The 24,643-nt window shown below is 37.2% G+C and overlaps 1 protein-coding gene across 2 annotated transcripts in view; it reads left to right on the top strand.

Moving 5' to 3' along the window:
* RBBP5 (RB binding protein 5, histone lysine methyltransferase complex subunit) overlaps positions 1-24,643 on the top strand; it is a 56,395-nt gene that overhangs the window by 29,599 nt on the left and 2,153 nt on the right. Inside the window, exons 11-13 of one of the 2 annotated variants that reach the window (XM_077157534.1) lie at positions 1,283-1,352; positions 1,781-2,010; positions 3,061-3,138. In XM_077157534.1, the coding sequence (XP_077013649.1) occupies positions 1,283-1,352; positions 1,781-2,010; positions 3,061-3,138 (378 nt within the window). Of the gene's footprint in view, positions 1-1,282; positions 1,353-1,780; positions 2,011-3,060; positions 3,253-24,643 lie in introns of both variants that reach the window. The other variant, XM_077157533.1, reaches the window with a different exon arrangement.

The raw sequence follows: 24,643 nt of genomic DNA, 5'->3' as shown, positions 1-24,643 counted from the left end.
GTAATATTTCTCAGTTGCAGATAGTATTTCCTAATGAAAAATGATTGCTTTACTTAATACTCTTAATTCATATCACAAATTTACTTCAGCGCTTAGTGTGTAATGCCATTTTTCTGCTTACTGATAAGTACTGTTTTGAGAAGTCTTAATTTATAAGGGATTAATTAAGGTCTTACATGGGCATTACAAGGGGTCAGGCCACTCTTACTATTTCACTTTGTAATTTCCTGATTAATTATAGATGATTAAGTGATGATTTATGTGCAGCACCTAGCAAAGCCTTCACACATTTTGAGTGCTCAGTTTGTATCATGTGTTGTGTCAATACTTTGTTGGTCAGATAAAATAAAGATAGGTTCCAAAGTCAGACTGCCTTGGGCAAAACACTTTAAGCCTGAATTTCCTCATCTGTAAAATAGAGATAATAATAGTTCCTACCTGCTAGCTAGTGTTGTGGGGAATAAATGAGATAATCCATATAAAGCATTAATATAGTCCCTGTATTATAGTAAACATTTAGGTATTATTGTCAATTATGATGATGATGATAATGATTTTGTTAGTTTTATCTTTCATCTCCTGAACTAGATAGGAAGCTTCTTGAGAACAAAAATTCAGCTTTTTTATCCCTATGGTGCCTAATTTAGGGCTCTTTTTACACGTATGAGGGGTTCTTGTGTATGAAGGCTTAGTATGCCTGGTTGGCACTGTCAATGAGGAATGCAGTGCTGCAGATAATTGACTGCTGGGCCACTTGATGGTGCCAGGAATCATGGAATTGGGATCAAAGGTACTTCTCTCCGGCTTGAAAAGTGTTGTTGGAGTGCAGTTTTTTGTTATTAGATAACTCCCATGCTTCATTTTAGGAAGACCACCAGGGATTGCAAAATGTTCTGGAATGTATTGGTATTGTTGGATTGTGTTCTGTGAAGTCTTCCCATACTTCACCATTTAAAATAAGTTGTTCTTCCTTCCCTTCTTCTTAGCACAATGAATATACCTTTCCTGTAGCACTTGCCATATTGAATTGAAATTATCTGTTTGTATCTGTTTCCCCTATTAGACTAAAGAGCTTTTACTGAAGAAACATTGCCAGCTTTCTTGGTCATTGCTCTATCCCCAGTGCCTAGTATGGTAGAAACTCAGCATATATTTGTAAAATGAACTATTTGGTTTTCCTCCTTTGTTTCTCCTGGGTTTCCGTTTATGAGAATCGTTAAGCTACAGGTAAAAAATGGTTCTGCACTTTTTCTCAGACCGCCTCTGTGTTTCTGTCCTGCAGGGGCTGATGCTGCAGAGGATGAAGAAGTGGATGTCACTAGTGTGGATCCTATTGCTGCGTTCTGTAGCAGGTGAGCCCACACTGGGGCTGGGCTTCGGGGTTCTGCTCTGTAGTCTCTGGTATTATACTGCTGAATCCACCCTGGCTATCCCTTCATACCAGCTACCTTTTAGTTAAAAGAGATCACTTCTTTGATGTACAAAAAAATACATGTAGTCTTTACTTTCTTATCCTAGTTTCACTTTCCTTCTAACTCCCAATAGAGAATTTTTAGAAATGGAAATAATTCATTTTTACCACGTGTTTTATTTTTGATTATTGATTTTTTATGGATCATATTGTCTGCTTTCCTTGCATTTATCTTGACTTTCTTAAAGTTCTAGATCCATGCCTGTTGCTTATGGTTAATATAGGTAATTCTGCCCGAAAGGAAGGGTTCATGGTTTAAGCAACTATCTCCTCTTTTTTCCGATCCCTTATCTGACCTGTTCCAACTAGTGATGAAGAGCTGGAAGATTCAAAGGCTCTGTTATATTTACCCATTGCTCCTGAGGTAGAAGACCCAGAAGAAAATCCTTATGGCCCCCCACCGGATGCAGTCCAAACCTCCTTGATGGATGAAGGGGCTAGTTCTGAGAAGAAGAGGCAGTCTTCAGCAGATGGGTCTCAGCCACCTAAGAAGAAACCCAAAACAACCAATATAGAACTTCAAGGAGTACCAAATGATGGTAAGAGCCACATCATCTCTGTTGCCTGACAGACACCACTTTAATGCTCTCTATTAGAAAGTAATGTGGTACTTTCCTGTTTGGTTGATTTTTACCTGTAAGGAATTTTCCCTTGAGTCTTTTTTCATCTGCCATCATTCTTCTTTTAAAACGTACTTCAGTATGTTGCCTAAGATGTCAGTCTTCTGGATCCTGGCTTGGAGTCCATTTTAATATATCATTCTCTTTTCCTCCCCTGTCCTCCTCCCTACTCTTTCCTCTTCCTTTTTTCCATGGCATGGTTTCATTAGGTGGTGAGGTAGTAGTCAAACCTGGATAATCTTTCTTCTTCCCAACTTTGACAGTCTGACCATGGAAAAGTCTTTATTGTCATATGTTGGGACAAGTACCTGTATGTGTGTGTGCGTGTGTTTACTCTTGGGCATTTTTTTTTTCTCACTTCTTGTAGGTATCTATAGAATCGGTTAGTTGTGCACCTGCACATTTCCCTGATGCTGTCGCTTGTGTACCAGCTCTGTTCTAGGCCCTGTTTTGTGGTTTATATACTGTGGTTAATTTTTACTTCCACCTTGCAAGTTTATTATCTCTGCTTTACAAAGGAGACATTTTAGTTTCTGAGAGGTTATGTTACTTGCCCAGAGTCTCCTGGAAAGTGGTGGGATCAGGTGGAGTCTGTCTAGGTCCAAAGCCCCTTCTGCTCTCACATGCCATTGTGTATGTGTATTCTTGTTTTGGTTTGATTTGATACAGTATCAGTAATCTTTCAGCTTCCTATTTGGTTGGGAGCAGATATGACTTGTTGTGAACCATATAGGCCATGTGTGCCCTTTAGCCAAGAAACTTTTTCTCTTAATGGCCAATTTTACAGTTTTATGAATAAAAAACAAAGCCAACAAACAAAAGAAGCCAACTTTTCTCCTTTCATTAGTGGATCGGGGCACAAGAACAGCATTCCTTGCTCACTGATAGGTGGCAAGGCCTGGGCTCTGGTTGGGATGATGGGACTAGTGCTGTATGGATTCCTTTTTGTGCCTCCCTGTCCATTTACAGAAGTCCATCCACTACTGGGTGTGAAGGGGGATGGCAAATCCAAGAAGAAGCAAGCTGGCCGGCCTAAAGGATCAAAAGGTAAAGAGAAAGATTCTCCATTTAAACCGAAACTCTACAAAGGGGACAGAGGTTTACCTCTGGAAGGATCAGCGAAGGGTAAAGTGCAGGCGGAACTCAGCCAGCCCTTGACAGGTAAGGACACATTGGGAGCACTGTCTGGCTTGCTTCGTGGCCTTGCTTTGTACAGCCCTGACTCCGTTTATCTGCAGTATTTTTTCCTTTCTCCCCTTCTTTTTCCCACTAGCATATATTCTCTTGAGTTTTCAGCTGCTGCCAAGGGCAGGGTAAACCAGATTTGGCTTAATTCAGTGGTTCTTAATCCTGGGTCCTTAAGTAGATTTCAGAGGAACCACAGTCCCCTGATACTCAGAAGAACCACAATGCAAAATATTGTGTGAATATTTTTCTAGGGAAGATGTCCATAGCTCTCCTCAGATTCTTATAGAAATCTATGATCCCACAAAAGGGTAAGAACCCCTGGTTTAATTCATTTCTTGCTCTGTATTTGCTCCTACTTTTTTGTTGTTGTTTTGTTTTTTTTGTTGTTGTCATTGCCTCAAATGAAAGAGCCAGACAAATAACCAGAATTATAAGCTTGCTTTATACAGCTCCCAACTGCTGAACTTTAGCGACTTTTCTGTCTTCAAATTGCTCAACTCCCAGAGATGGTGTTTTTCTCTCTCCCAGTAGTCTAGAAAATGAATTTGTTAGTGGTATAGTCATGTAAGAGAAAAATCTGAGGTGTTTTTTTCAAGATCTGAACCAAGAGGAGAATACCAAGAAGACAGTTAACTGTAGCATCTGTGAGGCATCTTAACACCTAAGCCTTCTGGAAGTTAATAGTTGGGTTCTCTAACTTTTATATGATTGAGGGGGTTTTTTGGGGGGGAATGTAGAACAATTTCAATTTCCTGTTAAGTACTTGTAAACTTTAAGCTGAATGGACTCTTGTTTTGAAAACATTAATCAAACCAGAATCCACTTATTTTCTAATGTAGTTGGGCTTTGGAAATTTTTATTTAGTTTTATATGTAAGCCTTGTTTTAGTTAATATAATGATTTTCTTTGGCTATGTCATTAGGCTCAGAGGCAAGATTGATTAAATATCAGTGGTTGTATTTAGTTTATTTCCTGTTTTTATGCCTTTAAATTTTTAATTTGGGTTGAACCAAATATGATGATATACAGTAGAATGTGAAACAGAATTCCTTGTGTCTAACTTGAACCTTCAGTCAGTCATTGTTCATGAACATAAATTTTCTTCTATACAGCCAGTAAAATGGACTCACTCACTCATGATTTTGAGGAGTCCACCTCAAGTTTGTTAGATTAAGATTTCAGTTTTTTCATAGCTCAGCACTGTATGTCTGAGCATCAGCATTCTTTCCCATTAACAACGGTTATAGTGCCCCACTGAAAATCAGTTACCACCTCTATATTCAGTCCACTTAAGGCTATGTCTGTATATAGTTAAAAATAGCCCTGGAAGAGTCATCTGTGTGTGCATTGCCAATAAAAATTCCAGATCAATAGTCAACTAGAATTAAATAAAAACAGTTCTTCCATGACCCACTTCTTACACAAGCTAATGCCGTGAGAAGAAACTCAGTTTAGAGTTCAGATAGACTTTCCCTGGCTCAAAGAGCTAAACCGCTTCAGGGTGACTTAAAATGTGGTCAAATATATTCAGTTAAAAAAACTCAAGGACACAGTCTCTAAGCTTCTTCAAAACCTATCTCTAAGTTAATGATTCGCTTTTTGGTAGTAAATACATGGTAAATAAACCATGTAAAAGTTTTTTTTTTAATTATCTCTCTATAATACAGTGATTAACTTTTATTTATAATTGTTGTGGCTGCTAATAGTAACTAGGAATCTCTCGCATTTCACAGTTTGGGTTCCTGTCAAAGGTCCTGGGACATACCAGTAGATTTTACAGCTGAGAGTACAGTAGCAGTGGTATTTCTCGACTCTGCTTCAAAAATGTCTAAATCAGAGTCAAAATCAAACTGTTTGGAAATTTTACTTACCCTAATAGAAATGAGCCTTTTTCCCCTATAAATTTCAAGTATTGAATACATAAATTCTAGTGCTGTTTACTTAGTGACAGAACAAAGTTTATGATGACATTTTGAACTTATGTGTATAATATATATTTTAGTATTTGTACAAATCAGCATCTCAAAGCCCCTTCTAGCAAGAGTGGATACTTTTATAAGGGCCTATTAGAAGTTTGTTCTAGGTTTACTGACAAGGTTAAATGAGGAACTGACTTCTCACTAAAGATAAGAACTTTCTTGTATCTTTGTTTGAACTGCAAGGTGCTTCAAACTGGATTTTTATTTTCTGCCTTATTTTATCACAGTATCATCACATAGTTGTGTATTCATTACAATGATCATTTTTTAGAACATCTGCATCACTCTAGAAAAAGAAAAAACTCATACATTCCATACCCCTTACCTCACCCTCTCATTGACCACAAGTGTCTTAATTTTTTAAATTTATTAAACATAGCAACATACAAACACATTCTTACCATATGATCATTCTATTCATCATATATAATCATTAACTCACAAATATCATCATTCTTTTATAGTTGTATATCATCATCATGATCATTTCTTAGAACATATGCTTCAATTCAGAAAAAGAAAAAGAAAACAGAAAAAAATTCATACATACTATACCCCTTACCCCTCCCATTCATTGGTCACTAGCATTTCAATCAACTAAATTTATTTTAACATTTGTTCCCCTTATTATTTATTTACTTTTAATCCATATGTTTTACTCATCTGTCAATAAGGTAGATAACAGGAGCATCAGACACAAGGTTTTCATAATCACACAGTCACATTGCAAAAGCTGTATCATTATACAGTCATCTTCAAGAAAGATGGCTACTGGAACACAGCTCTGCATTTTCAGGCAGTTCCCTCCAGCCTCTCCGTTACACCTTAACTAAAAAAGGTGATATCTATATTATGTGTTAGAATAACCTCCAGGATAACATCTCGACTCTGTTTGGAATCTCTCAGCCATTGACACTTTATTTTGTTTCATTTCGCTCTTCCCTCTGTTGGTCGAGAAGGTTTTGATGCTGAGTCCCAGCTCATTCTAGGATTTCTGTCCCACGTTGCCAAGAAGGTCCGCACTCCTGGAAATCATGTCCTGCTTAAGAGGGGGAGGGCAGTGAGTTTCCTTGTTGTATTGGCTGAGAGAGAGAGAGAGGCCACATCTCAGCAACAAAAGAGGTTCTCTTGGGGGTGACTCTTAGGCCAAATTTTTTGTTTGTTTTTTGTTTTTGTTTCTAAATTTATTTATTAATTAAAAAAATTTAACAAATGAAATAAAACATTAACATATATAATCAGTAATTCACAATATCATCACTTAATTGCATATTCATCATTTCTTAGAACATTTACATCCATTCAGAAAAAGAAATAAAAAGACAATAGAAAAAGAAATAAAACGAAAACAGAAAAAAAAAAAGATTATACCTACCGAAATAAAAATTTTGTTCCAAATAAACATTTTTTGCTTCAGTCTCACACATCAGTTAAAGTTTTAAAATATATAATTGACATCTTAACAATATTTTGTCTTTCAATCCATGAGCATGAAAGGTCCTTCCATTTATTTAGATCTTCAGTTTAATTTAATTGAAGTTTTGTAATTTTCCATCTACAAGTCCTTTATATCCTTGGTTAGGTTTGTTCCTAGATATTTAATTCTTTTAGTTGCTGCTGTAAAGGGAATTTTTTCTTGATTTCCATCTCAGATTGTTCATTCTAGGGTACAGAAATGCTACTGATTTTTGTGTGTGTGTGTGTTTAAGACTTTCTTTTTTTTAATTTTTTTTTTTTTTTTTTTTTACATGGGCAGGCACTGGACAGGTCCTCTGGCATGGCAGGCAAGCATTCTTGCCTGCTGAGCCACCATGGCCCGCCCTTTTTAAAAATTTTTTATTAATTAAAAAAAAATTACAAGAAACACAAACATTCCCAACACATATACTCAGCAATTCATAATATCATCACATAGTTGCATATTCATCATCACGATCATTTCCCAGAACATTAGCATCAATTCAGAAAAAGAAATAAAAAGACAACAGAAAAATATAACAGAAAAAAAAAATTTTACATGCCATTCCCCTTACTGATCCCTTTCATTGATCACTAGCATTTCAAACTAAATCTATTTTAACATTTGTTCTCCCTATTATTTATTTTTATTCCATATATTCCTCTCATCTGTTGACAAGGTAGATAAAAGGAGCATCAGACAAAAGGTTTTCACAATCACACAGTCACATTGTGAAAGCTATATCATTATACAATCATCATCAAGAAACATGGCTACTGGAACACAGCTCTACATTTTCAGGCAGTTCCCTCCAGCCTCTCCATTACATCTCGGATAACAAGGTGATATCTACTTAATGCATAAGAATAACCTCCAGAATAACCTCTCGACTCTGTTTGGAATCTCTCAGCCATTGACACTTTGTCTCATTTCACTCTTCCCCCTTTTGGTCGAGAAGGTTTTCTCAATCCCTTGATGCTGGGTCTCAGCTCATTCTAGAGTTTTTCTCAATCTCTTGATGGTGAATCTCAGCTCATTCTAGGATTTCTGTCCCACGCGGCCAGGAAGATCCGCACCCCTGGGAGTCATGTCCCACGTAAACAGGGGGAGGGTGGTGAGTCTGGTTGCTGTGTTGGCTGGAGAGAGAGGCCACATCTGAGCAACAAAAGAGGTTCTCATGTGGGTGACTCTTAGGCTTAATTTTAAGTAGGCTTGACCTATCCCCTGTGGGGTTAAGTTTCATATGAACAAACCCCAAGACTGAAGGCTCTGCCTATAGCTTTGGTTGTCCACACTGCTTGTGAGAATATCAAGAATTCAACTTGGGGAAGTTGAGTTTTCCCCCATTCTCACCATTCCCCGAAGGGGACTTTGCAAATGATTTGATCAGGATTCATCAGGGCATCACCTGGACAAACCAACAAAATCTCATGTCCTATACAAAGTTCCATGTACTTAAGGTGTTCAATCAGCTATCTACATAAGTTATATTAGGGGATGCACTAGTCAAAGTATAGATTTCTACCAAATAAACATTTTTTGCTTTAGTCTCACAAATTAGTTGAAATTTTAAAATATTAAGTACCATCTATTTTCAGCACACTGCAGTAATGACATTCTTTTGTTCTTCCTCATGCAAAAACATTTTTTACATTTGTACATTTAGTCACTATCATTATACACTCTAGGCATTCCTAGATTACACCATCTCAATCTTTATCGTCTATCTTTCTTTGTGATTTCATTTATGCCCCAGCCCTCCTCCCTCTATCATTCTCATATGCAGCTTCATTCAGTGTTTTAACATAAGTGTATTACAGTTAGGTAATATTGTGCTGTCCATTTCTGAGTTTTTATATTCTGTCCTGTTGCACAGTCTGTATCCCTTCAGCTCCAGTTACCCAATATCTTACCCTATTTCTGTCTCCTGATGGTCTCTGTTACCAAGGAAATATTCCAAGTTTATTCACTAATATCAGTTCATATCAGTGAGACCATACAGTATTTGTCCTTTTGTTTCTGGCTAATCACACTCAACATAATGTCCTTAAGGTCTATTCATGTTGTTACATACTTCATAACTTTATTCTGTCTAATAGCTGCATAATATTCCATCTTATGTAAATGTCACAGTTTGTTTAGCCAACTGTCTGTTGATGGACATTTTGGCTGTTTCCATCTCTTGGTAATTGTTAATAATGCTGCTATAAACATTGGTGTGTGAATGTCCATTTGTGTCCTTGGCCTCGTGTCCTTTGAGTAGAGACAGCATATAGATAGGTCCTGTTTTTTTAATCCATTCTGCCAGACTATGTCTTTTGATTGGAGGGTTTAATCCATTAACATTCAGTGTTATTACTGCATGGGTAGTACTTTCTTCTACCATTTTACCTTCTGAATTTTATATGTCATATCTAATTTTCCTTCTTTTTATCTTTACTCATAGTCTTCCTTTCTACACTCTTCTCCACACCTCTCTCTTCTGTCTTCGTATCTGTCTCTAGTGTTCCCTTTAGTATTTCTTGCAGAGCTGGTCTCTTGGTCACAAATTCAGTGATTTTTTTTTTTATTAATTAACAGAAAAAAAAGAAATTAACCCAACATTTAGAAATCATACCATTCTACATATGCAATCAGTAATTCTTAACATCATCACATAGATGCATGATCGTTTCTTAGTACATTTGCATCAGTTTAGAGAAACTAGCAACACAACAGAAAAAGATATAGAATGTTAATATAGAGAAAAGAAATAAAAGTAATAATAATAGTAAAAAAAAACAAAAAAAAAACCTATAGCTCAGATGCAGCTTCATTCAGTGTTTTAACATGATTACTTTACAATTAGGTATTATTGTGCTGTCCATTTTTGAGTTTTTGTATCTAGTCCTGTTGCACAGTCTGTACCCCTTCAGCTCCAATTGCCCATCATCTTACCCTGTTTCTACCTCCTGCTGGACTCTGTTACCAATGTCATATTCCAAATTTATTCTCGAATGTCCGTTCACATCAGTGGGACCATACAGTATTTGTCCTTTAGTTTTTGGCTAGACTCACTCAGCATAATGTTTTCTAGGTCCATCCATGTTATTACATGCTTCATAAGTTTATCTTGTCTTAAAGCTGCATAATATTCCATCGTATGTATATACCACAGTTTGTTTAGCCATTCTTCTGTTGATGGACATTTTGGCTGTTTCCATCTCTTTGCAATTGTAAATAACGCTGCTACAAACATTGGTGTGCAAATGTCCGTTTGTGTCTTTGCCCTTAATTCCTTTGAGTAGATTCCCAGCAATGGTATTGCTGGGTCGTATGGCAATTCTATATTCAGCTTTTTGAGGAACCACCAAACTGCCTTCCACAGTGGTTGCACCATTTGACATTCCCACCAACAGTGGATATGTGTGCCTCTTTCTCCGCATCCTCTCCAGCACTTGTCATTTTCTGTTTTGTTGATAATGGCCATTCTGGTGGGTGTGAGATGATATCTCATTGTGGTTTTGATTTGCATTTCTCTAATGGCCAGGGACATTGAGCATCTCTTCATGTGCCTCTTGGCCATCCGTATTTCCTCTTCTGAGAGGTGTCTGTTCAAGTCTTTTTCCCATTTTGTAATTGGGTTGGCTGTCTTTTTGTTGTTGAGTTGAACAATCTCTTTATAAATTCTGGATACTAGACCTTTATCTGATATGTCATTTCCAAATATTATCTCCCATTATGTAGGCTGTCTTTCTACTTTCTTGATGAAGTTCTTTGATGCACAAAAGTGTTTAATTTTGAGGAGTTCCCATTTATTTATTTCCTTCTTCAGTGCTCTTGCTTTAGGTTTAAGGTCCATAAAACCGCCTCCAGTTGTAAGATTCATAAGATATCGCCCAACATTTTCCTCTAACTGTTTTATGGTCTTAGACCTAATGTTTAGATCTTTGATCCATTTTGAGTTAACTTTTGTATAGGGTGTGAGATATGGGTCTTCTTTCATTCTTTTGCATATGGATATCCAGTTCTCTAAGCACCATTTATTGAAGAGACTGTTCTGTCCCAGATGAGTTGCTTGACTGCCTTATCAAAGATCAAATGTCCATAGATGAGAGGGTCTATATGTGAGCACTCTATTCGATTCCATTGGTCGATATATCTATCTTTATGCCAGTACCATGCTGTTTTGACCACTGTGGTTTCATAATATGCCTTAAAGTCAGGCAGCGCAAGACCTCCAGCTTCGTTTTTTTTCCTCAAGATGTTTTTAGCAATTCGGGGCACCCTGCCCTTCCAGATAAATTTGCTTATTGGTTTTTCTATTTCTGAAAAATAAGTTGTTGGGATTTTGATTGGTATTGCATTGAATCTGTAGATCAATTTAGGTAGGATTGACATCTTAACTATATTTAGTCTTCCAATCCATGAACACGGTATGCCCTTCCATCTATTTAGGTCTTCTGTGATTTCTTTTAGCAGTTTTTTGTAGTTTTCTTTATATAGGTTTTTTTGTCTCTTTAGTTAAATTTATTCCTAGGTATTTTATTCTTTTAGTTGCGATTGTAAATGGGATTCGTTTCTTGATTTCCCCCTCAGCTTGTTCATTGCTAGTTATAGAAATGCTACAGATTTTTGAATGTTGATCTTGTAACCGGCTACTTTGCTGTACTCATTTATTAGCTCTAGTAGTTTTGTTGTGGATTTTTCCGGGTTTTCGACGTATAGTATCATATTGTCTGCAAACAGTGATAGTTTTACTTCTTCCTTTCCAATTTTGATGCCTTGTATTTCTTTTTCTTGTCAAATTGCTCTGGATAGAACCTCCAACACAATGTTGAATAATAGTGGTGATAGTGGACATCCTTGTCTTGTTCCTGATCTTAGGGGGAAAGTTTTCAATTTTTCCCCATTGAGGATGATATTAGCTGTGGGTTTTTCATATATTCCCTCTATCATTTTAAGGAAGTTCCCTTGTATTCCTATCTTTTGAAGTGTTTTCAACAGGAAAGGATGTTGAATCTTGTCAAATGCCTTCTCTGCATCAATTGAGATGATCATGTGATTTTTCTGCTTTGATTTGTTGATATGGTGTATTACATTAATTGATTTTCCTATGTTGAACCATCCTTGCATACCTGGGATGAATCCTACTTGGTCATGATGTATAATTCTTTTAATGTGTTGTTGGATACGATTTGCTAGGATTTTTTTTTTTTTCTTTTTTTTTTTTTTATTAATTAAAAAAAGAATTAACAAAACAATTAGAAATCATTCCAATCTACATGTACAATCAGTAATTCTTAATAACATCACGTAGTTGCATGTTCATCATTTCTTAGTACATTTGCATCGATTTAGAAAAAGAAATAAAAAGACAACAGAATAAGAATTAAAACAATAATAGAAAGAAAAAAAAAAACAAAAAAAACAAAAACAAAAAACCTATACCTCACATGCAGCTTCATTCAGTGTTTTAACATAATTGCATTACAATTGGGTAGTATTGTGCTGTCCATTTCTGAGTTTTTATATCCAGTCCCGTTGTACAGTCTGTATCCCTTCATCTCCAATTATCCCTTCTCTTTTTTTTTTTTTTTTTTTTTAATTAACGGAAAAAAAGAAATTAACCCAACATTTAGAGATCATACCATTCTACACATGCAATCATTAATTCTTAACATCATCACATAGCTGCATGATCATCATTTCTTAGTACATTTGCATTGGTTTAGAAGAACTAGCAACATAACCGAAAAAGATATAGAATGTTAATATAGAGAAAAAAATAAAAGTAATAATAGTAAAATCAAAACAAAACAACACAAAACAAAACAAAAACCTATAGCTCAGATGCAGCTTCATTCAGTGTTTTAACATGATTAATTTACAATTAGGTATTATTGTGCTGTCCATTTTTGAGTTTTTGTATCTAGTCCTGTTGCACAGTCTGTATCCCTTCAGCTTAATTACCCACTGTCTTACCCTGTTTCTAACTCCTCCTGAACTCTGTTACCAATGACATATTTCAAGTTTATTCTCGAATGTCCGTTCACATCAGTGGGACCATACAGTATTTGTCCTTTAGTTTTTGGCTGGATTCACTCAGCATAATATTCTCTAGGTCCATCCATGTTATTACATGGTTCATAAGTTTATCTTGTCTTAAAGCTGCATAATATTCCATCGTATGTATATACCACAGTTTGTTTAGCCACTCTTCTGTTGATGGAGATTTTGGCTGTTTCCATCTCTTTGCAATTGTAAATAATGCTGCTATAAACATTGGTGTGCAAATGTCCGTTTGTGTCTTTGCCCTTAAGTCCTTTGAGTAGATACCTAGCAATGGTGTTCTAGTTTGCTAGCTGCCAGAATGCAATATACCAGAAACGGAATGGCTTTTAAAAAGGGGAATTTAATGAGTTGCTAGTTTACAGATCTAAGGCCGAGAAAATGTCCCAATTAAAACAAGTCTATAGAAATGTCCAATCAAAGGCATCCGGGGAAAGATACCTTGGTTCAAGAAGGCCGATGAAGTTCAGGGTTTCTCTCTCATCTGGAAAGGCACATGGCGAACGCAGTCAGGGCTTCTCTCTCGGCTGGAAGGGCACATGGTAGACACGGCGTCATCTGCTAGCTTACTCTCCTGGCTTCTGGTTTCATGAAGCTCCCCGGGAGGCATTTCCCTTCTTCAACTCCAAAGGTCGCTGGCTGGTGGACTCTCTGCTTTGTAGTGTTGCAGCATTCTCTGCCCTCTCTGAGTCTCTCATTCTCCAAAATGTTTCCTCTTTTATAGGACTTCAGAAACTAATCAAGACCCACTCAGATGGGTGGAGACATGTCATCCCCTAATCCAGTTTAACAACCGTTCTTAACTAAATCTCATCAACCAGGGAGATGATCCCATCACAGTCCCAAATACACAGCATTGAATAGAGACTATTCTACCTTTAAGAAATGGGATCCATATTAAAACATGGCTTTTCTTAGGGGGCATACTTCCTTTCAAACCAGCACAAATGGTATTGCTGGGTCGTATGGCAATTCTATATTCAGCTTTTTGAGGAACCGCCAAACTGCCTTCCACAGTGGTTGCACCCTTTGACATTCCCACCAACAGTGGATAAGTGTGCCTCTTTCTCCGCATCCTCTCCAGCACTTGTCATTTTCTGTTTTGTTGATAATGGCCATTCTGGTGGGTGTGAGATGATATCTCATTGTGGTTTTGATTTGCATTTCTCTAATGACCAGGGACATTGAGCATCTCTTCATGTGCCTCTTGGCCATCCGTATTTCCTCTTCTGAGAGGTGTCTGTTCAAGTCTTTTTCCCATTTTGTAATTGGGTTGGCTGTCTTTTTGTTGTTGAGATGAACAATCTCTTTATAAATTCTGGATACTAGACCTTTATCTGATATATCATTTCCAAATATTGTCTCCCATTGTGCAGGCTGTCTTTCTACTTTCTTGATGAAGTTCTTTGATGCACAAAAGTGTTTAATTTTGAGGAGTTCCCATTTATTTATTTCCTTCTTCAGTGCTCTTGCTTTAGGTTTAAGGTCCATAAAACCGCCTCCAGTTGTAAGATCCATAAGATATCTCCCTACATTTTCCTCTAACTGTTTTATGGTCTTAGACCTAATGTTTAGATCTTTGATCCATTTTGAGTTAACTTTTGTATAGGGTGTGAGAGATGGGTCTTCTTTCATTCTTTTGCATATGGATATCCAGTTCTCTAGGCACCATTTATTGAAGAGACTGCTCTGTCCCAGGTGAGTTGGCTTGACTGCCTTATCAAAGATCAAATGTCCATAGATGAGAGGGTCTATATGTGAGCACTCTATTCGATTCCATTGGTCGATATATCTATCTTTATGCCAATACCATGCTGTTTTGACCACTGTGGCTTCATAATATGCCTTAAAGTCAGGCAGCGCGAGACCTCCAGCTTCGTTTTTTTTCCTCAAGATGTTTTTAGCAATTCGGGGCACCCTGCCCTTCCAGATAAATTTGCTTATTGGTTTTTCTATTTCTGAAAAATAAGTTGTTGGGATTTTGATTGGTATTGCATTGAATCTGTAAATCAATTTAGGTAGGATTGACATCTTAACTATATTTAGTCTTCCAATCCATGAACACGGTATGCCCTTCCATCTATTTAGGTCTTCTGTGATTTCTTTTAGCAGTTTTTTGTAGTTTTCTTTATATAGGTTTTTTGTCTCTTTAGTTAAATTTATTCCTAGGTATTTTATTCTTTTAGTTGCAATTGTAAATGGGATTCGTTTCTTGATTTCCCCCTCAGCTTGTTCCTTACTAGTGTATAGAAATGCTACAGATTTTTGAATGTTGATCTTGTAACCTGCTACTTTGCTGTACTCATTTATTAGCTCTAGTAGTTTTGTTGTGGATTTTTCCGGGTTTTCGACGTATAGTATCATATCGTCTGCAAACAGTGATAGTTTTACTTCTTCCTTTCCAATTTTGATGCCTTGTATTTCTTTTTCTTGTCTAATTGCTCTGGCTAGAACCTCCAACACAATGTTGAATAATAGTGGTGATAGTGGACATCCTTGTCTTGTTCCTGATCTTAGGGGGAAAGTTTTCAATTTTTCCCCATTGAGGATGATATTAGCTGTGGGTTTTTCATATATTCCCTCTATCATTTTAAGGAAGTTCCCTTGTATTCCTATCTTTTGAAGTGTTTTCAACAGGAAAGGATGTTGAATCTTGTCGAATGCCTTCTCTGCATCAATTGAGATGATCATGTGATTTTTCTGCTTTGATTTGTTGATATGGTGTATTACATTAATTGATTTTCTTATGTTGAACCATCCTTGCATACCTGGGATGAATCCTACTTGGTCATGATGTATAATTCTTTTAATGTGTTGTTGGATGCGATTTGCTAGAATTTTATTGAGGATTTTTGCATCTATATTCATTAGAGAAATTGGTCTGTAGTTTTCTTTTTTGGTAATATCTTTGCCTGGTTTTGGTATGAGGGTGATGTTGGCTTCATAGAATGAATTAGGTAGTTTTCCCTCCACTTCGATTTTTTTGAAGAGTTTGAGGAGAGTTGTTGGTACTAATTCTTTCTGGTCTCAGTGATTTTTTTGTCTGAAAATGTTTTAATTTCTCCCTCATTTTTGAAGGACAATTTTGCTGGATATAGAATTCTTGGTTGGCGGTTTTTCTCTTTTAATAATTTAAATTTATCATCCCACTGTCTTCTCGCCTCCATGGTTTCTGCTGAGAGATCTGTGCATAGTCTTATTGGGCTTCCCTTGTATGTGATGGATTACTTTTCTCTTGTTGCTTTCAAGATCCTCTCTTTCTCTTTGACCTCTGACATTCTGATTATTAAATGTCTTAGAGTATGTCTATTGGATCTATTCTCTTTGGGGTATGCTGCACTTCTTGGATCTGTAATTTTAAGTCTTTCATAGGAGTTGGGAAATTTTCAGTGATAATTTGCTCCATTAGTTTTTCTCCTCCTTTTCCCTTCTCTTCTCCTTCTGGGACACCCACAACACATATATTTATGCGCTTCATATTGTCTTTCAATTCCCTGAGTCCCTGCTCATATTTTTCCTTTTTTTCCCTATAGTTTCTGTTTCTTGTCGGATTTCAGATGTTCCGTCCTCCAGTTCAGAAATTGTATGTTCTGTCTCTCGAAATCTACCATTGTAGGTTTGCATTGTTTTTTTTTTATCTCTTCTACTGTGTCTTTCATTCCCATGAGTTCTGTGATTTGTTTTTTCAGACTTTCAGCTTCTTCTTTTTGTTCTTCCCTTACTTTCTTTATATCATCCCTCAATTCATTGATTTCGTTTTTGATGAGGTTTTCCATGTCTGTTAGTATATTCTGAATTAATTGTTTCAGCCCCTGTATGTCATTTAAATTGTTGGTTTGTTCCTCTGACTGGGCCATATCTTCAATTTTCCTAGTGTGATTTGTTATTTTTTGCTGATGTCTGGCATTTAATTACCTTAATTAGTTTATACTGGAGATTGCTTTCACTTCTTTTATCTAGGGTTTTCTTGCTGGATGAATTTGTTGGCTATCTGTTTTTTGATATTCCGTTCAGCTTTATCTGGACTTTTAGTTTAAGTTTTGTTTAACAGAGGAGAATTTTTCAGTTCTTGTTTTCTTGTTTCTTGCCCTGCTTGTGTGGTGCCTTTCCCCCACACACACTTAGGAGGGTCTACTTAGATATTATAGACCCCAGCCAGATTTTCCCAGACCAAACTGGCCTCCTATCAGGAGGAAAGAGTCACCTGCATCGGTTTTCCCTGAGGGTGAGACCCAGCAGGTTGAAAGACTTTCCTGTGAAGTCTCTGGACTCTGTTTTTCTTATCCTGCCCTGTGTGTGGCACTTGTCTGACTGCAGGTCCCACAAGCATAAGATGATGCGGTACCTTTAACTTTGGCAGACTCTCCCTGCTAGGGGCGTGGTGGAGACAGAGGAGAGGTTGTAGGCTGGTTTTAATGGCTTCAAATTACCAAGCCCTGGTGTCTGAATTCCTTGATGGAGGGATTCCACCTGTGGGGCTTCACCTCTCCCCTGGGGAAGGCATAGGCTTCAGATAAGCCCCCAAAAGAGCTCACTACTGCCTATGCCTGGGGCAGTTGCAGCCTGAAAAGTCCTGCCACTGTATCCAGAGGCAGTCAAGCCTTTGTAGATACACAGCCACAAAAACCTCTGTTTCCTTCTTTTTTTTTTTCCCCTTTTTCTGTCAGTCCTGCTCCCTTGGCGCTGGGGCAAAAATGAGCAACCTCCGCTTTGATCAGGTTCAGCTAAGCTGGGGGCCTATTTTTAGTAGTCAGAATTTGTTAATTAGTTCCACAATTGGCGTTTGATTGTGTCCAGTCCCTGCTGCTGGTAAAGTCCTTTCCTTTCCCCTCTGGGAAGTGGCCTGTCGGGGAGGGGCACAGGCCGCTGCAGCTTTGGGAACTCACGGTTCTGGGGGGTGCTCACAGCCGGTCCAGCTGGTCCAGACTCAGTACGCTGTGTGTCCGGTCACTGACATGGCCCCAGGAGCTGTTCTGTACTGTTTCTGGTTATTTAGTAGTTGTTCTGGAGGACAAACTAAAATGCGCACATTGTTCAGCCGCCATCTTGACCGAGAAGTGTCTCTTTTAGGCCAAATTTTAAGTAGGCTTAGCCTATCCTTTGCAAGGTTAAGTTTCATATGAACAAACCCCAAGATTGGGGGCTCAGCCTATTGCTTTGGTTGTCCCCTCTGCTTATGAAAATATCAAGAATTCTCCACTTGGAGAAGTTGAATTTTCCCCCTTTTTCACCATTTCCCCTAGGGGACTTTGCAAATACTTTTTCATTCACTGTTCAAATCACTCTGTTTTATCAGGGTATCACTCTGGACAAACCTACAAAATCTCATGCCCTACACAAGGTTCCATATACTATGGTGTTCAATTAAGCTGTTCATGTAAGTTATATTAGGAAATGCACTAGTTAAAATATAATTTTTGTACATAGTAAACATTTTTTGCTTTAGTCTCATACATAAAGTGTTAAAATATTAATTACTATCTATTTTCAACACCCTACAATATTGACATTCCTTTGTTCTTCCTCATGCAAAAACATCTTTAAATTTGTACATTTAGTCACTATCATTATACACTCTAGGCATTCCTAGATTATACCATCTCAGTCTTTGTTGTCTACCTTTCCTTCTGATTTCGTTTGTGACTCCAGGCCTCCTCCCTCCATCATTCTCACATTCAGCTTCATTCAGTGTTCTAACATTATTGTATTACAGTTAGATAGTATTGTGCTATCCGCTTTTGAATTTTTACAATCAGTCCTGTTGCACAATCTGTATCCCTTTAGCTCCAGTAACCCAGTATCTACCCTATTTCTATCTCCTGATGGTCTCTGTTACCAACTGAAATTCTCCAACTTCATCCACTAATGTCAGTTCTTATCAGTGAGACCATACAATATTTGTCCTTTTGTTTCTGGCTAATCTCACTCAGCATCATGTCCTTAAGGTCCATCCATGTTGTAACGTACTTCATCGCTTTATTCTGTCTTACAGCTGCATAATATTCCATTGTATGTATACACCACAGCTTGTTTAGTCACTCATCTGTTGAAGGACATTTGGGCTGTTTCCATCTCTTGGCAATTGTAAATAATGCTGCTATAAACATTGTTGTGCAAAAGTCCATTTGTGTCCTTGCCCTTATGTCCTCTGAGTAGATACCTAGCAATGGTATTGGTGGACCATCTGGCAGTTCTATACTTAGCTTCTTGAGGAACAGCCCAACTGCATTCCAAAGTGGTTGTACCATTTGACATTCCCACCAACAGTGAATAAGTGTGCCTCTTTCTGCACATCCTCTCCAGCACTGGTTGTTTTCTGTTTTATTGGTAATGGCTATTCTGGTGGGTGTGAGATGATATCTCATTGTGGTTTTGATTTGTAGTTCCCTAATAGCCATGGAAGTTGAGCATCTTTATGTGCCTTTTGGCCGTTTTGTATTTCCTCTTCTGAGAAGTGTCTGTTCGTGTCTTTTGCCCATTTTGTAATTAGGTTGTCTGTCTTTTTGTTGTTGAGTTGAACAATCTCTTTATATATTCTGGATACTAGACCTTTATCTGATACAACAGTTCAAAATATGGTCTCCCATTGTGTAGGCTGTCTTTTTACTTTCTTGCTAAAGAGTTCTTTGATGCACAAAAGTGTTTAATTTTGAGGAGTTCCCGTTAATCTGTTTCTTTCTTCAATGCTCGTACTTTGGATGTAAGATCTAGGAAACTGCCTCCCATTATAAGATTTATAAGATATTTCCCTCCATTTTCTTCTAAAAGTTTTATGGTCTTAGATTTAATATTTAGGTCTTTGATCCATTTTGAGTTAATTTTTGTATAGGGTGTGAGATATGGATCCTCTTTGATTCTTTTGCATGTGGATATCCAGTTCTCTAGGTACCATTTACTGAAGAGACTGTTTTGTCCCAGATGAGTTGGCTTGACTGCCTATCAAAGATCAATTGTTCATAGATGAAGGGGTCCACATATGAACAATCTATTTGAATCCTTTGGTCAAATGTCTATCTTTATGCCAGTACCATGCTACTTTGACCACTGTAGCTTCATAATATGCCTTAAAGTCATGTAGTGTAAGACCTCGACTTCATTTTTCTTTCTCAGGATATTTTTAGCTATTTAGGGCACCCTGCCCTTCCAGATAAGTTTGACATCTTAACTATATTTAGTCTTCCGATCCATGAACACAGTATGCCCTTCCATTTATTTAGGTCTTCTGTGATTTTTCTTTTAGCAATTTCTTATAGTTTTCTTTGTATAGGTCTTTTGTATCCTTAGTTAAATTTACTCCTAAGTATTTTATTCTTTTGGTTGCAATTGTAAATGGAATTTTTTTCTTGATTTCCCCCTCAGATTGTTCATTACTAGTTATATTAGTTAGGGTTCTCTAGAGAAACAGAATGAACAGGAAACACTCGCAAATATAAAATTTATAAAAGTGCCTCACTTGACCACAGGAACACAGAGTCCAAAATCTGCAGGGCAGGCTGTGACACCGATGATTTCTGGGCAAACTCCACAGGAGAGGCTTACCAGCCGAGACAGGAGGAGCCTGTCTCTTCTGAATCCTCCTTAAAAGGCTTCCAATGATCAGATTAGCATTACTCATTGCAGAAGACACTCCCCTTGGGCTGATTACAAATGTAATCAGCTGTGCATGTAGCTGACATGATCATGATTTAATTCTATGAAATGTCCTCATCGCAACAGACAGGCCAGCACTTGCCCAACCAGACAAACAGGTACCACCACTTGGCTAAGTTGATACGTGAACCTAACCATGACACTAGTGTATAGAAGAACTACAGATTTTTGAGTGTTGATCTTGTAACCTGCCACTTTGCTGTACTCACTTATTAGCTCTAGTAGTTTTGCTGTGGATTTTTTTGGGTTTTCGACATGAAGTATCATATCATCTGCAAACAGTGAGAGTTTTACTTCTTCCTTTCCAATTTTGATGCCTTGTATTTCTTTTTCTTGTCTAATTGCTCTGGTTAGAACTTCCAACACAATGTTGAATAACAGTGGTGATAGTAAACATCCTTATCTTGTTCCTGATCTTAGGGGAAAGTTTTCAGTTTTTCCCCACTGAGGATGATGTTAGCTGTGGATTTTTCATATATTCCCTTTATCATGTTGAGGAAGTTCCCTTCTATTTCTATCCTCTGAAGTGTTTTCAACAAGAAAGGATGTTGAATTTTGTCAAATGCCTTTTCTGCATCAATCAAGATGATCATGTGATTTTTCTGCTTTGATTTGTTGATATGGTGTGTTACATTAATTGATTTTCTTATGTTGAACCATCCTTGCATACCTGGGATGAATCCTACTTGGTCATGGTGTCCAAACATAAAGAAATCCAAGAAAAAAAATCCAAGTATCCATAGGAAAAAAAATTATTTTAAGGTGGTGCTGGATTCAATTTGTAAGAATTTTGTTGAGGATTTTCGCTTCTATATTCATTAGAGAGGTAGGTCTGTAGTTTTCTTTCTTGTAATATCTTTGCCTGGCTTTGGTATGACGGTGATGTTGGCATTATAGAATGAGTTAGGGAGTCTTCCCTCCTGTTCAATTTTGTTGAAGAGTTTGAGCAGGATTGTTACTAATCCTTTCTTGAATATTTGGTAGAATTCACATGTGAAGCCATCTGGTCCTGGACTTTTCTTTTTAGGGAGCTTCTTAATGACTAATTCAATTTCTTTACTTGTGATTGGTTTGTTGAGATCATCTATTTCTTCTCGAGTCGATGTTGGTTGTTCATACCTTCCTAGGAAGTTGTCCATTTCATCTACATTGTTGAGATTATTAGTATAAAGTTGTTTGTAGTATTCTCTTGTTACTTCCTTTATTTCTGTGGGGTCAGTGGTTATGTCTCCTCTTCCATTTCTGATTTTATTTATTTGTATCCTCTCTCTTCTTCTTTTTGTCAACCTCGCTAAGGTTCCATCAATCTTACTTATTTTCTCATAGAACCAACTTCTGGTTTTGTTGGTTTTCTCGATTGTTTTCATGGTCTCAATTTTGTTTATTTCTGCTCTAATCTTGACCACTAGTAATTCCATCTGCCCAATTTATTTTACCCTTTGTTCCCCTATTATTTATTTATTTTATAGCCATATTTTTTACTCATCTGTCCTTACCCCTGGATAAAAGGAGCATCAGACACAACGTTTTCACAATCACAGTCGCACTGTAGACATTATATGTTTATTCAATCAACGTTGAGAACCAAGGCTACTGGAACACAGCTCAGCAGTTTCAGGTGCTTCGCTCCAGCCACTCCAATATACCATAAACTAAAAAGGAATATCTCTATAATGCATAAGAATAACCTCCAAATTAACCTCTGGACTATGTTTGAAATCTCTTGGGCACTGACCTTCATTTTGTCTCATTTCTTTCCTCCCCCTTTTGGTCAAGAAGGCATTCTCAATCTCTTTATGGCAGGTTCTGGCTCATTCTGGGATTTCTGTCCCATGTTGCCAGGGAGATTTACACCTTTGGGAGTCATGTCCCACATAGGAGGGAAAGCAGTGAGTTCACCTGCCAAGTTGGCTTAGAGAGAGAGAGGCCACATCTGAGCAACAAAAGATGTTCTCTATCGGTGACTCTTAGGCATAATTTCAAGTAGGCTTAGCCTATCTTTTGCAAGAATAAGTTTCATAGGGGTAAACCTATGATCAAAGGCTTGGTCTACTGATTTGGTTGTTCCTACTGCTTGCAAGGATATCAGAAATTCTCCAGATGGGGAAGTTGAATATTTTCTCCTTTCTCCTCATTTGCCCAAGGGAACTTGGCAAATACTTCTTTATTCACTACCCAAATTACTCTTCTGCCTTATTTTTGTTAGGCAGTTAAGATAGTCACCCTTGAAGACAGGCTACCATTTTAGCAACTTCACCCCTTAGAGGGACAAGAGGAGATTTTGACATATTAACAGTTGATTTTCTGACAGCATAAAGCAAAACAACTGCATAGATTACTTAAACATCTCCCTACCTTCTCCTGATTGCATGTATTGTATCCTTCTCATAATCTATATGTTTTTCTTCCTGTTTTCTCCTTTCTTCTGTGGCCTTGGTTTCTTCACCTTTTCCTAAATGGAAATCTCCAAACCAGAAGTGGCCAGATCAAACTTTAGAGTATGCTGAGAAGCAGGTCACTGATAAACATCAACAGGGGGGTGATGACTCGGTTCCAGGACTTCCTCAGAAAGGCTGCATTCAATATTTTATCAACTGGATGCAGTGTGGTTTGTATCTTCATGGAGTGTGTGAATTTGGGAGCGAAAGGTAAATCTGCATGACAGATAACCCTATCAGAAGTATTAGTTTCAGGGCACTTTTATTATCTGATCTTCCTTAGAGTGTTGCTTATTTTGGTTTTAGTTTGTTGCTCCTGCCTCAACAAGCCTTTTTTGTCTATTCCCAAGAATGAGGATGATATACAAACACAAACTGACCTGTGATGGACAATCAGTACAAAGTAGTAGCTCATGAGTCACTTGAGTACCCGCTGTTAATGCTAATGATTTGTGATCAAGCCATTCTTTCCTGTCATTGTTTAGACTTAGAATGTCAGTGTTGTGCTCACTTTAAAACTGTTAAAACTTAATTGGTCTGGGACCCTGTGGGAACAATCGGCAAAACAGCCTTAAAGTGGTCAAGGCATGACATTGAGTCCTGGGGAGTAGTAGATTGTAGATTTTTTTTTTCTAATCAATGCCTGAGGTTAATGATTATGTTTTATCTTGGGAGAGGTCTGTAAAACCAGGTGCTAATTAAACTTTATCTTACTGAACCATAAAAAAAAGTTCGTTTGATTTTTCACAGTGTAGCATTTAGTAGAAAGTTTGAATCTCATCATAATTTCAGTCTGTTCTCAGGCAAATGTGAAAATATTTTTATTGCCAAGTTTTCATCTGTGCTTGAACTTTACTTTAAAAATCCTTTTAAAAGCAAAGTTTTTAAAATAAGTACTTTTCTTTTGTTGGGTAATTGTTAACTTTTTTTAAATCTTCAAATAACTGGGCAATTATTCTTTAATCTTCAAATGACTTGTTCTCCCCATTCCAAATGACATTTGGGGAGATTTTCTTCACCTTGTTCTCTTTTTACACTTCCTAGTTAATATTTCACAGCAGCTCATTTTAAGGATGTCCCCTCAGAGGTTGAACAGCTTCTAAGGAATAATCACGGAAGTGTTCATTTGATTGTCCTATTTAGAATTTTATCTGTTGATCAGTGGTTGGTGCATAGAAATGTGAACAGTACTTTCATTAACATTTTACCATAGTTGGGATTCTAAGGTGATAAAAGAATGTCACTTAAGGAATAGGGCTTAGAAAAAAGGGTCTGTCATTTTTAAAATAAAATTCTCAACTTGAACCCTGCCACTCATTGGGAGAATCAGCAGAAACTGTAGGATCTTATTGTTCCTACAATAAGATAGGAACAATATATCTTATTGTTAATATATATTGTTATATATATTATAACAATTGACATTTTCTACTGTAATTTTGTCCATGTTTATTTTTCAATTTCCTTTTTGTTTCACTGGAAAGGAAAGATGATACTTAGTTTTAAACAATTAAAAGTATACAAGGTACTTTGTAACAATAAAACTAAATGTGCACACACACATAAAAGAGTCTGTAGCTCACTGTTATTTAGTGACTAAGTCTGTTTTATAAAAGATTAAAAGATTATAGTACCCTGGAATTTCTTTTCCTCTCCGTACTGCGCTTTTTAGATTAAGCATTATTTGTTAACACCTTAGAGAATGTGTAGAACTCCTTTCATTTTTTTGTGGGGGGGAAGTACCAAGGAAGCTTATTCTGGTGGGGATTTGGATTTGGATTTGGATT

Source organism: Tamandua tetradactyla, chromosome 4 (assembly GCF_023851605.1).
Source record: "Tamandua tetradactyla isolate mTamTet1 chromosome 4, mTamTet1.pri, whole genome shotgun sequence".
In the NCBI taxonomy this organism is placed as follows: domain Eukaryota; kingdom Metazoa; phylum Chordata; class Mammalia; order Pilosa; family Myrmecophagidae; genus Tamandua; species Tamandua tetradactyla.
This window is presented reverse-complemented; position numbering and strand designations above follow the sequence as displayed.